The following is a 16,127-nucleotide window of genomic DNA, read 5'->3' as shown; positions in this document are numbered from 1 at the left end:
AGTCTGGCTACAAGCAGAGCCACCCGGGCTTTCCGTTATTTCCAGATGTTAGCAGCTGCCACTCATATTTACATTTTCAGAACCACTGTCTGCTTATTTATGATCTGAAAGTCTGGGAGGGTGAAACCCATTGTTCTTCAGATATTATACCCCTGCAATCTCTGCTTTTCAAAAAGGTCTTTGATCTGGGTTCTTCGTTGTCCTGGTAACCAAGATTCCTGTCTTGTCTTTAAGCAGAGTTGATGTGAGGTCACCTGACTTCTCTGACTCCATCTTAAACTACATTAAACATCTCAGTTTTTAAAACATAATTATGCTACAAAGTCCAGCGTTCTTAACAGTAAGCGAGTATGGAAGACAGAGGAAACAAGCTAGAAAATAGAAATCAACAGAGTTGTTCAGTGATCAATAGTATGCACTTCAATGCAAGGAATCTGGTGAATAAGGTGATGAGCTGAGGGCCCAGATAGACACTTGGAAGTATGATATCATAGTTATTATTGACTCATGGCTTAAAGAGGGCAGGAATAGTAGCTCAACATTTCTGGTTACAGAGTTTCCAGATGGGATAGAGAGGGGGATAAAAGGGAGGGGGTTTGCAATATTGGTTAACGAAACAATCACAGCTGTGAGAAGGGATGATCTGCTGGAAGGATCTTCAGTTGAGGCCATATGGGTTGAACTGAGGAACAAAAAAGGGACATTCACTATTGGGAATATACTACGGTCCCCAAACGATCAGAGGGAGATAGAAGAGCAAATATGTAGGCAAATTGCTGAGAAGTGCAAAAACAATAAGGGCAGTAACAGCAGGGGATTTCAACCACTCTAATATTGATCGGGATCAAAGAAATAGAGGGCACAGAATTCATAAAATGCTTTTTGGAGGACTTTTTTTATCCAATATGTAACAAGCTCAACAAGAGAAGGGGCAATTCTGGGCTTAGTTTTTTTCTTATTCTTTTATGCAATGTGAGCATCGCAGGCAAGGTCAGCATTTGTTGCCCATCCCTAATTGCCCTTGAGAAGAAGTTTTAGGGAATAAAGCTGTGCAGGTGGAAGGGGTATCAGTGGGAGAGCATTTTGGTGGTAGTGATCATAGAATAGAATCGTAGAATGGTTCGGCCCGTCTCATCCCTAAAACCATTCTTGTAAATCCTTTCTGCACTCGCTCCAATGCCTTCACATCCTTCCTGAAGTGGAATTGGACACAATACTCCAGCTGAGGATGAACCGGGGTTTTATAAAGGTTCACCATAACTTCTTTGCTTTTGTATTCTATGCCTCTACTTATAAAGCCCAGGATCCTGTTTACCTTATTAATGCCTTTTTCAATCTGTCCTGCCACCTTCAACGATTTGTGCACAGTCCCTCTGCTCCTGCTCCCCCTTTAGAATTGTATCCTTTATTTTATATTGCCTTTCCTCATTCTTTTTACCAAAATGTGTCACTTCACATTTCTTCACATTAAATTTCATCTGCCACGTCTGCTCATCATAGCTCAGTTGGATTTAGCATAGTAATGGAAAAGGACAAAGATGGACTAAGGGTAAAAGATTTTAATGAGGGAAAGGCCAATTTTACTGAGTTAAGATGAGAAACAGCTACTTGAAGGTAAATAAGTGTCAGAGCAATGGGAGATATTCAAAAGGAGATAAAGAGGTTTCAGAACAAATATGTTCCGAGAAAGAAAAAGGGTGGATCTCCCAAATCCCACCTCTTTCCATCCCCCCACCCCCCCCCACCACAACCCCAAGATGGGGCAGAGCCTACATGGTGGGATAAGACAAAAAAAGGAAAACTTATGTCAGATACCAAGAGTGCAATACTCCAGAAAACCGAAAGGAGTATAAGAAGTGCAGGGGTAAAATTAAAAAGGAAATTAGGAGAGCAAATATTTAAAAAATATTGGCAAGTACAATCTAGGAAAAGCCAAGGATGTTTTATAAATACATAGAAGAATATAACTAAGAAATAGTAGGGTCTATTGGGGACCAAAAAGGGAACATTTGTGGGGAGGCAGTAGATGTGTGTTCTTAATGAATACTCTGTGTCTGTCTTCACAAAGAGGGGGTGATGCATTGTAGTTAAGAAAGAGCAGCGTGAAATACTGGATGGGATAAATGTAGTGAGAAAGAAAATATTAGAGGGTTTAGCGTCGTTGAAAGTAGATAAATCACCAGGCCTGGATGAATTGTGTCCCAGGTTGCTACGAGAAGCAAGGAGTAACTGGTAGAAGCTCTGACCATCATTTTCCAATCCTCTCTGGCTGCAGGCATGGCTGCTAATTGGAGGACTGCTAATATTGTACTGTTATTTAAAAAGGGAGGAAGGGATAGACCAAGTAATTACAGGCCTGTCAGCCTAACTCGGCAAATTATTGGAAAAAATTCTGAGGGACAGTATAAATTGTCATTTGAAAGGCACAAATGGACAGTCAGCGTGGATTTGTTAAGGGAAGGTTATGTCTAACTAATTTGATTGAATATTTTGAGGAGGTAACAAGGAAGGCCAATGATGGTAATGCATTTGATGTTGTCTACATTTAGCAAGGCTTTTGATGAGCTACCATGTGGCAAACTGGTCAGAAAAGTAAAAGCCTATGGGATTCAAGGGAAAGTGGCAAGTTGAATCCAAAATTGGCTCAGTGCAGAAAGCAAAGGGCAATGGTCAGGTAATTTTGTGACGAGAAGGCTGTTTCCAGTGGGGTTCTGTAGGGCTCCATACTAGGTCCCTTGCTTTTTCTGGTATATATTAGTGATTTAGACCTAATTGTAAGGGGCATGAAGAAGAGGTTTGCAGATGATACAAAATTTTTTGTGTGGTTAATAGTGAAGAAGAAAGCTATAGACTGCAGATGGGCAGAAAAGTGGCAAATGGAATTCAATCCGGAGAGGTGTGAGGGCAAATAAGGCAAGGGAATACACAACACTGGTTAGACACTGAGAAGTGTCCTTGGAGAGGGACCTTGGAATGCATGTCCACAGATCCCTGAAGGTAGCAGGATAGGTAGATAAGGCTGTTAAGAAGGCATAGGGGATACTTTACTTTATTAGCCAAGGCATAGAATACTAGAGCAGGGACGTTATTCTAGAACTGTATAAAACACTCGTTAAGCCACAGCTAGAGTACTGCGTACAGTTCTGGTCACCGCATTACAAGAAGGATGCAATCATACTGGAGAGGGTACAGAGGAAATTTATGAGGATTTTGCCAGGACTGGAAAACTTTAGCCATGTGGAAAGATTGGATAGTCTGAGGTTTTCTTTGGAACAGAGGCGACTAAGGGGATAGATAATTGAGGTGTATAAAATTGAGTGTGTATAAGAAGGACCTGTTTCCCTTAGCAGAGAGGTCAATAACCAGGGGGCATAGATCTAAAGTAATTGTAGAAGGATTAGAGGGGAGTTGAGAAATCATTTCACTGTCTGAAAGGATGGTAGAGGCAGAAAACCTCATTGCATTTAAAAAATACTTGGATACGCACTCAAAGTACCATAACCTACAGGGCTGTGGACCAAGAGCTGGAAAGTGGGATTAGGCTGGATAGCTCTTTTTCAGCCAGCACAGACACGATGACCCAAATGACCTCTTTCTGCCCCCGTAAATTATGCATGTTTCAATGTGTGACCTTGTTGGCTGTGTCTCATTTCTGTTCCATCTTCTTTCTCTTCCTCCACATCCGAGGCATTGCATGTTGTGACTTGACTGAATGAATGAGGCTGAAGCTTTGTTAATGAAGTGAATGCTGTTGAAATAAATAGAGACAAAAGAATCCATTATATCCACTAGAGGGCTGACTTGCACAGCTTTCATAAGAGAGGATGTGCCTTTTCAAGTCTGGGTAGTTTGTTGTTTATCTGTGCTGTTTGCAGTGACATGATATCTGTGTACCTTAATGTCACAACCTCTTGAATTATTAAACAATGCGGGAACAAATTGCCACAGCATTTGCTATTTTTGTGTTGTTTTGAAAGTGCTTCCATTTTTAAAATATTTTTTGAGGACTCGTGATTAGAATTGTGGAGATGGATTCATTTGAGGAAGATGTTTGTGGTTGTTGGAGGTCAATCATCTCAGCTCCAGGACATCACTGCAGGAGTTCCTCAGGGTAGTGGCCTAGGCCCAACCATCTTCAGCAGCTTTATCAATGATCTTCCTTCAATCATAAGGTCAGAAGAGGGGATGTTCGCTGACGATTGAACAATATTCAGCACTATTCACGACTCTTCAGATACTGAAGCAGTTCATGTAGAAATGCAGCAAGACCTGGACAATATCCAGGCTTGGGCTGATAAGTGGCAAGTAACATTTGTGCCACACAAGTGCCAGGCAATGATCATCTCCAACATTAGAGAATCTAACCATCTCCCCTCGACATTCAATGGCATTACGATCACTGAATCCCCCACTATCAACATCCTAGGAGTTACCATTGACCAGGAACTGAACTGGAGTAGCCATATAAATACCGTGGCTACAAGAGTAGGTCAAATGCTAGGAATCCTGCAGCAAGTAACTCACCACCTGACTCCCCATAGCCTATCCACCATCTACAAGGTACAAGTCAGGAGTATGATGGAATACTCTCCACTTGCCTGGATGGGTGCAGCTCCAACAACACTCAAGAAGCTCGACACCATCCAAGAAAACCAGCCTGCTTGATTGGCACCCCATCCACAAACATTCACTCTCTCCACCACCAAAGCACAGTGGCAGCAGTGTGTACCATCTACAAGATGCACTGCAGCAATGCACCAAGGCTCCTTAGACAGCACCTTCCAAACCCGCGCCCTCTACCAACTCGAAGGACAAGGGCAGCAAAAGCATGGGAACACCACCACCTACAAGTTCCCCTCCAAGCCACACACCATCCTGACTTGGAACTATATCACCATTCCTTCACTGTCACTGGGTCAAAGTCCCGGAACTCCCTTCCTAACAGCACTGTGGGTGTACTTACCTCACATGGACTGCAGTGGTTCAAGAAGGCAGCTTACCACCACCTTCTCAAGGGCAGTTATGGATGGACAATAAATGTTGGCCTTGCCAGTGACACCCATATCCCATGAATGAATAAAAAAAAAATTGAGACTGAAGGGATTCCATAGATGTGTTTTTTTTAAAAGGATCATTGAAAGGACGCTTTGTTTTTTTAAAAACACAATTACTGGAAGAGTCAAGAAATGCTAAATAAACATCAGAAGCCTTGCTGGCTATTGGAGATGTTTACAGAGAAGACACATTCCTCAGTTTATGGTGGTCAGAGGGTTTTAAAAAATACAATGTGTGATAGCTAAAACCCCTGATGCCGCATTTCTCCTGAGAAGCTTCTGGAAAACTTCCTTTCGCTATCTCCTGAACAAACTGCCTCTGAAAAGATCCCAGTGACCCAGCTATGTGTACTCAGACACCAGACTGTATGCCATCTGGAACATAACATAATTTATCCATTTTCTTCAAAAATTAACAAGTACTTTGGCCAAAGCATCTTTATTTTTCCCTTAACTGATGTGTACGTGTGTGCGTGCGTGCACGTTGTGGGGGGGTGGGGGGTGGTATTTAGAAGGGAGTATAAATATTTACTGTAATATTTCAAACTGTTAAAGCTTTGCATCTTTATTGACTAAGTCTTGTTTAATAATAAATTAATACTTCTGTTGTTTGTTAAAGAAACCTGGTTGATGGATTTTATTCTGAAATAAAAATAGAGTATATAATTGGCCGTATGAGTAACTGGTACACATATAAATATATGTCGTGACCTATGGAGAACTGGAACTAGAGAAAGGCACTGCACTCCTCCTGCCTCGGTCATAACAGTGTTTAAAAAAAAAATATAGCCAATGTCAAATGCTTCAATATATGAACAAGTAAAACTTGCCTTTGCCCAATATTCAAAATTCCAAGGTTTTTTGTCAAGAGAATAACAGGGTTCTGAATCAGCCCACTGAATGTCTAACTCTGAAGAAAAATTAAAGTAGAAAAGCAATACTAAACTTCGACATTGGCTCCTGGTCTCTCAATACCTCCGTTTTAAAATCCTCATGCTTGTTTTCAAATCTGTCAATGGCCTCACCACTCCCTTTCTCTGTAATCTGCTCCAGCCCTACAAGCCTTTGAGATCTTTGGACCCCTCCAATTCTGGCCTCTTGCACAACCTGATTTTAATTACTCCACATACTGTGCTTTCAGCTGCCTTGGACCTAAGTTCTGGAATTCCCTCCCTAAACCTCTCCACCTCCCTCCATCTCTCCCTTTTAAGATGCTGCTTAAAACTTACCTCTTTGACCAAGCTTGTGATCATCTGTCCTGATTTCTCCTTCTGTGGCTCGTATCAAAAATGTTTCCATTGATAACACTCTTGTTAAGCATGCTTGGATGTTTTATTACATTAAACATGTTGTGTAAATGCTCGTAGTTGTCGCCAGAATTGATGTGTTTTCAATTTGGACCAGCTGTCCATTCTGAACATACCTGAATGTGCATCCTGTGCACATGTAGGATAGCAAGCACCTCTGTCCTGCAGCCTACAGTAAATATATCATTTGATTGCAATTTGTCCCTGTTCCTAACCTAGCAATCTAGAGCATCTGAAATCATTAGAATGGTTTTAAAAAAGCAATTGAAAGGCCTTTGTCAATTTGACCATGCTCTCTGTTTCTGCTTTAAACCACTTGTCTGTTAATTGGCAACGTATCTGCTACAAATAAAACGTCAGATTGTCTAGAGTGCAAGTGGAATTTTCCTTAAACTTTGAAAAACTAAAATAATCCAAGCTTTTTTCATTTCACCTGAATTTCTTTCCCCATTTATGACCAAATAATGCAAGCAAATTGACAAGCTAAAGTCCAGCCACTGTTATTGTAGTTCTTTCCAAGGAAATAACTTGTAATAATGATGACTTTTACATAGTACAAGCTTGATGTTTGTCAGTTATTTTGTTTCAAATAAAGCAGTTACTGGCAGTTGCCTCACTAACTTCCAACTTTCGTGAAAACTGGAATTTGAACTTGGAGAGGTAATTGGAGGGAGCCTAGAATGGTACTGAGTCTAGTGCAGTTGTGGGCCTCCACAGTGATTGCAAACTACTGTTCAAATGTTGCACCAGCTCAAATGCATACACCTATCAATGGCCAAAATTTGTTTGGCTCCTTTAGTGCATTACAGCAACACATTGTAAGGAACATTAACTGTTCTAAGAGTGGTGTTCGTAAAAGGAGTTAAGTTGATAACTATCAAACCTCACAAACCGACATTAGGTGATTTAAATTAATAAAGAGCTATAGGTAAAGTCTTTGTAACAGTACTCATTGCAATTATGCTCTTTGAGTCTTTATTCTTGGTCTTAATTTTTTCAGTCCGAGTCCACCCTCTGCAATACAATTGATGATTTGAGTTGAAAAATGCTTAATCTGTTTAAAGAAAAACTTTCACAAAGTGTTTATTGTTTAAGAAATAATTTTTTGTATGTTTGCTGAAGAATTGTTATGATTTTTTTCCTGTTCTTTCAAGGGTCATGGTGATGGAAAACGTGAACAGACCTCAGCTGTGGAATATCTTTAACCAAGTTACCATGCACTCTCAAGACCTGAGGCACCATCGTTTTTGCCTGCGCCTAATGCTGAAACACCCAGACAACCATGCCCTCTGTGTACTTAATGGACACAATGCATTTGTGGCTGGAAGCTTCAAGCATGCTTTAGGTAATAGATGTTGATCATTTTGTACTATATAATCCAAGTATTGTTTGCTGGTAACAAACCATCAATCTGAATGTATGCAGCAATTAGATTACAATTATTAATCTTTTTATATGCAGCAATGATGCTGAGATTGGCTGCTTGCACAAGGTTGGGATATAGCCATGTCCATGGACTTGACAGCATATATTATCAAAATAATGATGATACCAGCATAATTCTTCCTTGGGCTTCAGATGATTTTTATGAGCAGATCAAGCTTTGCTTTAAGCTTAGCTTTTGTTGTTAGTAACAGTTTACAAACCTTGCCCACTATCTCTTTGTTCCCAAACCCTCAATGAGATTATTACCTTGTTGATTTTGTCCTTTGACTAAATTTCTGGAGGAAGTAAAAATAACAGGCTGCCTTGTAATTTTTTTGATACAGTGTCAACCTGTGGAGAAAGTAAGAATAGCAGGCATTACTGTTACTATAAGGATTACTAACTCGCTGTAACACTATTTACCTACTTAGCTCTCTCTTTACCTATCTGTCTCTCTGCATCTATCTGTCTTTTTATTTAATACATCCATCACTATCAGTTGTGGCATTGCTTGAGGTGTTAAAATCAAGTGTCTTCAGGTGAAGCACAGTTAAAGGGCATGGTGTGCAAATATAAGATTTGTAATAAGATATAGTAGATTATAAAATGCATTTAGGTATTTAATCCTCATTTTCAACTCACATGTTTTGTCTTTGTTTATTTGTATTTTTCTGTGTTTCTTTATAGTTTCTATTGTGTTCTCTCTCCACACTTGTAATGAAACCTGTCTATGTAGACTTGTCAAGCTTTAATTACATTCGTGTTGGCGATTTAACACTTCTAGTTTCACAGCTGTTACTGCAGAGAATTTCCTGTGCTGCAGCCAACTCTGCTTCCTAAATTGCTATAAAGTTTTGCTGTGCAGCTGTAAATCATCCTGAAAAATCAAAGTACAATATAAAAATAAGGACAACTTTAAATTGGGAACTGAATTATGTCTGTGTGTCCTGGTCCACTTATCTCCTGACTTTAACCCCACTACACCTGATGATTTCACTTGGTCTGGACTCCCCATATTTAACACCCCTGGAGGTCAAATAGTAATATCTGAAAATTGATGTGAGTCTCATGCTGTATTTTAAAGATAGATAAATATTTCCTGTGGGGTTTCAGTTGGCTGTCATCATCTCTTTGTCATGCCTGTAGGTGCTGCTTTAAAACGATTTCCCATAGTAAATTGAGCAGTGTCACAGGTCCCTGTCATGCCATCAGATTCAGCTGTACCACCAGGTAGAGCTTTAAAGCCTGCAGTGATTCAATACATCACCCAGCACAGTTATAATAACATTTCAGCCTTCCTGCTGGACTAGAGATCAGGTTTTAAAAAAAATTGTGTTTATTTACTGTTCTCAGCAGTATATGATAGACTGCTTTCATCTTTTATCTGCTTCATATTTTTATCATCTCAGTCCACAGTGGGTTCCCTGCTGTGCATCCAATTCCACACATCCTACCCCACTGTGGCGCTCCATCTCCAAGTTTGTTTCACCTACAGGCTTCAGGTTCTGCTCTTAGATCCCTACTGCATCTTCATTCCAACAGCTGCTTCCAAGTTGTAGATATTAATTTATTCTTTCAGTCTCTGCTCTTTTTTACCTTTCACCTCTTTCCCTGCTTGTGGCTGCGACAAGAAAATTTGAATGCCTGAAGTGTAATTCCTGGTGCTACTTTCTATGAAGTTATTCTTCCTATCTTAAGAGCCTACCTATTACATTCCCACTGATCCCCTTTAATAAATATCTAACCTCAATAACAAATTATCCTGAGTATCGCCCAATGTCATTTACAACATTCAGGAAAAACATTTTCTTCTCCTATGCCCTTGCAAATTATATGAGTGTATTATGTGTGTGTGTGTGCGCGCGCGCTATCATGGTCCTGTAGTTTTTATCGGGAATATGCAGTTTGCCTTTAAGGCTTGCAAGGGATCAGTATTGCTTTAAGAGCCAGCAAGCCTCAGGAGTTATAGGAAGGTGCATTTTCGTTGCCTTAAAAATAGCCATTTGGAATCTGCGACTCAAAGGGTGCATTCTTGATGCCATGGAAACAGCCACTGCGAGTGAGCCTCATGCGATACATTTGTTACAATTCAGTTTTGAACTGGCTTTTAGTTGAAGACAGTTTGTTCTAACAGAACACACAGACACAGAGACATACAGACACAGCTGGTGTTGGCACCTGAAGAAAGAGCTCTTAACCATTTAAACTGAAGGAAGAGGATTTTAGTCTGTTTAATTATTATCTCTCTCAAAATTCTAAAAAAAAATCAAGCCAAAACAGAGATCTCTGGAAATTTAAACTGAAGGAAGGGGAGTTAGACTGTGAGAATTTTTTATCCCTCAAAAACTCTAAAGTCAGATTGATTCCATTGAAAGTGTTTGCAAGTTGTTAATTGTTGAAATTCGCTGGAGAAGGAAAGCAACATTCTGGGAGGACTTCAAGCAACATTGGACTGTAAAATTGCAAGGACTCTAATTTTTTCTATTTTAAGTGTTGTTTGTATCTTCATGGTGTTTAAGAATTTAGTTCTTCTAATTAAAGAGTTAATTTGTTGATTTAAAGACACCTGGTTTGGTTAGCCTCATTCGGGTGGGGGGGGGGGGGGGGATGTTAATAGATGGTACAATTTGGATGAGTCTTTCTTTAATTTGGAAAGTTTAAATGATATGTTAGCCGATCTGTGGAGCAACGGGATTGAATTAACAGTGTGTTGGTCCCATCACAATCAGAATCGTATATTTTGGTTGGGGGGCTTTGACAGGAGCGGTCAGTCGTAACAGTGCACAAATATCTCTACACATCACTTCCTACCCATTGTCAATCTGGGTAACACCCATTAACCCTATCCCTTTGTTTATGGTTGTCAACCAGTTGTCTGCTTCTGCTGCTTCCTTTCCTCTCGTACTTTCTCCTGGAATTTTTGTAACATGTCTCCTGTGAGATATAAACCAAATTGATTGCATTAAATTATGGTGGTAAATGATGTGATTAATATTTTTAAGATAGTAAATGATTCCAAAAAACGATCATTTAACTATATTTAACTATATCTTGTTCTCGTTTTAAATTTCAGGTCAGTATGTTCAGGCTTTCAGAATTCAGCCCAATGAGCCCCTATACAGTCTCTGTGTCGGCCTTACCTTTATCCATATGGCATCTCAGAAGTTTGTCTTAAAAAGACATCCTCTTCTGGTGCAGGTTTGTTAAATCCAGACTTAAAGTTTGAGATTTTCTGAGTGACTATCTATCTGTTGCACTATTTTGATCCAATATTTTGTAATTAGCATGTGCTCTTATCTAATGCAGTGAAAATTATCCCTTTTGTTAAAACTTTAAACTTTCCAAGACCCCTTTTACCTAAGTATGGTGAGTTAGCAATTCTATTCTGGATAATTACAGTATGCTGTTTAACAATTTGCAAAATATATGAAAATGTAGTGAAAAGGTAATTTTTAATATTTATTTTATACACCAAGATGTATCACATCTTATCAGTGCTGATTATAGACAGTGCTGAGTTGAATTTAATACAATAACCTTTAACCTGCTGCGTTTCAAATGAAGAATCCATGAAGAAAATTCACTTTGAGTGAGAATAGGAAGGAAGCAGCAATATTTAGTATGGAGAAACATTGAAGGGGATGTGGGGAATTTGAAGGCAGAGAATAGCTAAGTAGTTTTTACTTTTTTTATAACCTTCATCTGCTTGGAAGGGCAGTGGTATAACAAGTCATTTAAGCATGAAGAGGAAAGTGCATAAGAAGTAACTGTACTCCACTATTGAGAAATATTGCATCAAACGTGCAGGTTCTGTTAGTGGTATGACGTGGGTTTGAGTTGCATTTAAAATTAATGGTTAACATAGCAACTACAACTTAAAATTATATAATGCCTTTAAAGTTAAAAAAAAAACACCTAAGGTCCTTCACAATGAATTTAGCCATGGAGAAAGAGATTGGTGCAGGGTGTAACTAAAGACTTGTTAAAAAAAAAAATGATTTTTCAAAAGTTTTTAAAGGTGGGGCAAGAAGCTGAAAGAGTGAGGGATGTGGGGAGGGAGTCCCAGGAAGCAGGGTCAAGGCAGCTGAAAATTGTGCCTTCTGTGGATTGGCATAGAGGATGGGATGAGATTCACAGAAGGCCAGAATTTGGAAGGGGCATAAGGCTGGAGAAGGTTGGAGATAGGATATGGATCATGAGTGATTTGAAGACAAGGGTGAAGACTTTGAATTTGATGCTTTGTAGGAAATTTGTGAGCAGGAAAGGATAGCAAATAAACTAGGTCCTGCTTTTCATTAAATCTGTACTTTTTTATTTTAGGGATTCTCGTTTCTAACACAGTATATGGAACTTCGAGGTCCTTGTCAAGAAGTATACTATAATATAGGACGTGCATTGCATCAACTGGGGCTCGTGCATTTTGCAATTCATTATTATGAAAAGGCATTGGAACTCCCACCTCTTCAGTTAGAGGTACGTAGTATATTAGAAATCTAAATAGGTAAGACTTTTTTTCTCTTACTCACACAGGGTAGGAAATCCAGAGAACAAACAGAGAAAGCCAGCAGTTCATCTTGGCTTCAGGGATAACTTCTGCGTACTGCATCTTGACTTATAGGATCGCTTGCTGCCTTGTGTAGTGATGGGATGTCCTAGATTTAGTGCTAAGTGGGTTGAATGGTGTTTTCTTGTTCCAACATTCTTATTTTGATGCAACAGTTGTGACTTTAATTTCAGCAGTCAGTTGGTACTTTGAAAAGTTGTGAACTTCCATGTGGCTCAAGAGGTAAACCTAATATGTAACAGTCGTACAGACCAGGAACTGGCATGATTTCATCCCTGGTCTTTGCTGAGTTTGCTAACTCAACCTGACAGCAATGCTGGCTTTATAGCCCTTTGCCTACAGGTAGGAAAAGGCAGCCAGTGTTCCCAATGATTGCTATCCTACGATGTCCTAACTAATTTCTAGTGACACCTGCTGGAAAGTATGAGTATGGAAGTTTGGTGAGGACAGAATCGACTCTACTGTGCAAACATTGTTTAAACTTACAGCTGAGGACTGGTCTCTTGGGCAAATGACCAGAATTGGTACCTTTGGAACGGTTACACGGGCAAGAGTTGGTACCTCCCGGAGAGCAGGGGACTTTTCTTTTACTGTAATGGTCATTCCCATATTATTCTGATTTTTTTTTTGCACTTCTTTGGTTCCACAAAAGGGATTTGGAAAAAAGTCACATTTCGGAGTTGTGTTTTAAAGCAAAGTGCATTCACACAAATGTGTGTTTTTTTTTAAATAAAGGGCATGGAGATAAAGGGTGGTTAAAATGCTAATGAAGTAAGCTTTGAAGTTGTTTCCCCAAACACTATAAACAATTCATTAGCCTGCCTTGGTAATCGATAAATACCTGACATGACTATATTGGTGAGCCCCTGGTCCTGAATGCTCAGCCAGGGCAGTCTGGTATAGACTTTACCTGTGGGCTGTGAACAAAAGGAGACTTTAAAAAAAGACAGAGGCATGCGCAAGGGCAAGCTTTCCGCAGCCACGAACAGTTAGGGATACAAGATGATGGTTAGAAGTTCACCATAATTGTACTGGGGCTCAAAGCTTTAAATTATGAAGACAGATTGCATTGTTGGAAATCAATTAAAAATTTCAGTAACTGAGATAGATAGATTTTTGTTATACAACGATATTGAGGGATATGGAACCAAGGGGGGAAATGGAGTTGAGATACAGATCAGCCATGATCTAATTGAATGGCGGAACAAGCTCGAGGGCCTACCTCTGTTCCTAAGTATTCAAAGACGTATTTTGTATAAGTCGAGCAAATTGACCTACTAATGTGGGGAAGTGTAGCACCTTCATTATTTAATATCATGTGAAGATGACCAGAATTAAGTAAGTCCAACCATCACTTTCTGCTATCTGTTCACTTACTGGATGTGCAATAAGCAGATTAACTATTTGTTTCTGATCTCGGTCTACTTTCCAAAATATTGAAATAGAATATATCATGGCATCTTGGAAAGACACAGTATCCAGTTCACATATTAAGGTGCAATGCAATGCTATATTCCCTGAGTTACACTATTTTTAAAAAAAAAGAACATTGGACAATGTGAGTCAACTCTGGCAAGTAAGTGGTGTGTTATACACTTACCAAAGTGACTGATGTTTCTGAACCTGAGAAGATAGCTGCAACAGACTAAAATTTGACTTTCATCTGAGCTATTGCAAGTAGTTTATCAATAGAACTGTCCACTGGAATCTTAAAAGCCATGATCTGGGCAGTCAGCATGCAGTCACACAAATCTCAAGCACAAGATTAGCTGCCATGAGGAAATGACAGTACCATCGAACTGAGATATTTGAAATAATGGATTATACTTCATTGATCACAGTTGCATCCAAGCCTCTGGTAATTCTGCATTTTGTGTTTAATTGTTTCTGTCCTTGTGTTTGTCTGCTAATTCACCATACACCGAGATATAATTAGGGTCTAATGATGAAAATCAGTAAAGATAGGTGGCAATATACTATCAAATATTGTTGGCCATTGTACAACATGATAAAAAATATATAAAATTTTCATTTTCTGCACTCTATATTTAGGCCACAACAGGTGGTAGGCACTCTGTGTACTAATAATGTGCTTACTGCTGTTAACTCAGCTGCTAGGAGGAGTGACAAAATTTCTGATCTGGAGAAATCGTAAGCATGGATTTTGTCCTTTTCCATAACATGTTGAAGCCACCGGACAGTTTCATTACACTTCATTTTGTCAAGAATTTTGGAAACTGTTATATCGCTGTCCAACAAAAATTAATATATGTATATTTGTTGTACAAATGACAAGAAAGGAATTTTAAAGTGATTTAATTTTAAAGAAATATCTTTCTCATTGCAGGGAATAGACGACGATCAAGTGGATCTAAGACGAGACATTGCTTATAATCTATCACTAATTTATCAGAATAGTGGAAATATTGACATGGCACGAAAACTTATATATACACACTGTGTTGTATAAAGACTGGAACTCCGTATTTAATTGTGCAGTACAAATTGAGAAATTGTTTAAATGATAAAGATTAGCTTGCATCAGTTATGTATATAATTTTATTGATGTCAATTTTTTAATCATTATTTAAGACCATTAAAACATTTCTGAAAATGCTCAAATGGATTTACAGTTTTGTTGTACACAGTGCACAGAGGAAATCTGTTGCCCCAAACAGGCAAAACTTGTAACACAGAACTGTGATTATACCAGCCTAGTGCAAATCAGTGCAATATCTGAGGCTGTTACTTATGATATTTTTCAAATCTTCCGATGCTAGTGTGTTGCTGTCATTATTTTCCAACCAATTAATTTGGGTTGGGTTCACTTTTATCCTACTGAAATTAGCTAATTTCCAGTCTAACACTTTTACCACAAACTATGTCAAGAGAAACCTGAATTGTAACAACGTACACTTGAAGGCACCCAGGAATAGTCTTATCTCTCCCTGTAACTTCACGCCATCTCGGGTTGAGAATTCACTTACAGGAATCATGGGCACTAAATGGCACAATAGTACCCAATGTATTGCACTACTGGGTTCTCCAGTGCTTTATAATCTTGTGGTGACATTAGTTGCATATTTTGTGTCAAAATCACAAATGGTACCATGGAATCCACAATCCATTTTTCTGTGAGGTAAGGATCATAACATGACAATTGTTATGAAAGTGCTTCTGTTTTTGTTAAATATATTTTTTGAGGAATTCATAGTCAAACTGAAGAAATGTTGGACCAGTTTTTTTCAAGAGGGCCATCAAGAGAACACCGAAAGGATTTGTTTGACAACAACATTTACTGTTTGCCACATGACTCAAGTTAAAAATAGAACAGAAACTCTGGTAACTAGGGAAGATGTGTGCAGAGAAGGTGGACTTTCTGTTTCCAGTTTCACTTTTGAATTGGTTGGAGTTGGAGAAGAGAACTTCCAAGGAGAAAAAGAGAATTCCTGAGAAAGGAGAGAAGACCACAACCCAGTTCAGCTTTCCAGCACCTTTCTAAAAGACCCTGAGAAATCTACTGTGTCAACTCGTCTCATCACCTGTCTTTGAAGAAAAACCTGCTAAATTAATTCTCAATGCTGCCTGAAAAGAACTGTTCTAAAAGATCTCAGTGACCCGTCTACATGTACTCAGAGGCCAGACTGTATGCCAGTTATGGAACACAACATATCTCATCTGTTTTTTCAAGAATGAGCAAGTATTTAGCCCAAGTTTTTTTTTGTCTTTTTTTGTAAAAGAGCTCTAAAACGCAAATCCCTTTATTTTTCTGGTTAA

General features: G+C 39.0%; 1 protein-coding gene across 2 annotated transcripts in view; it reads left to right on the top strand.

Annotated features, from left to right (window-relative positions):
- Positions 1–14,955, top strand: part of gtf3c3 (general transcription factor IIIC, polypeptide 3) — an 82,992-nt gene extending 68,037 nt beyond the window's left edge. For both annotated transcript variants that reach the window (XM_068035676.1, XM_068035675.1), the window contains exons 15-18: positions 7,516–7,706; positions 10,860–10,984; positions 12,107–12,259; positions 14,698–14,955. In XM_068035676.1, the coding sequence (XP_067891777.1) occupies positions 7,516–7,706; positions 10,860–10,984; positions 12,107–12,259; positions 14,698–14,820 (592 nt within the window). In that variant the 3' untranslated portion in view covers positions 14,821–14,955. The remainder of the gene's footprint in view (positions 1–7,515; positions 7,707–10,859; positions 10,985–12,106; positions 12,260–14,697) is intronic.
- Positions 14,956–16,127: the final 1,172 nt, after the last annotated feature.

The sequence above is a fragment of the Heterodontus francisci genome, chromosome 7 (genome assembly GCF_036365525.1).
Source record: "Heterodontus francisci isolate sHetFra1 chromosome 7, sHetFra1.hap1, whole genome shotgun sequence".
Lineage (NCBI taxonomy): Eukaryota > Metazoa > Chordata > Chondrichthyes > Heterodontiformes > Heterodontidae > Heterodontus > Heterodontus francisci.
Note: the sequence above shows the minus strand (reverse complement) of the source record. Positions and strands in the feature narration are given on the sequence as shown.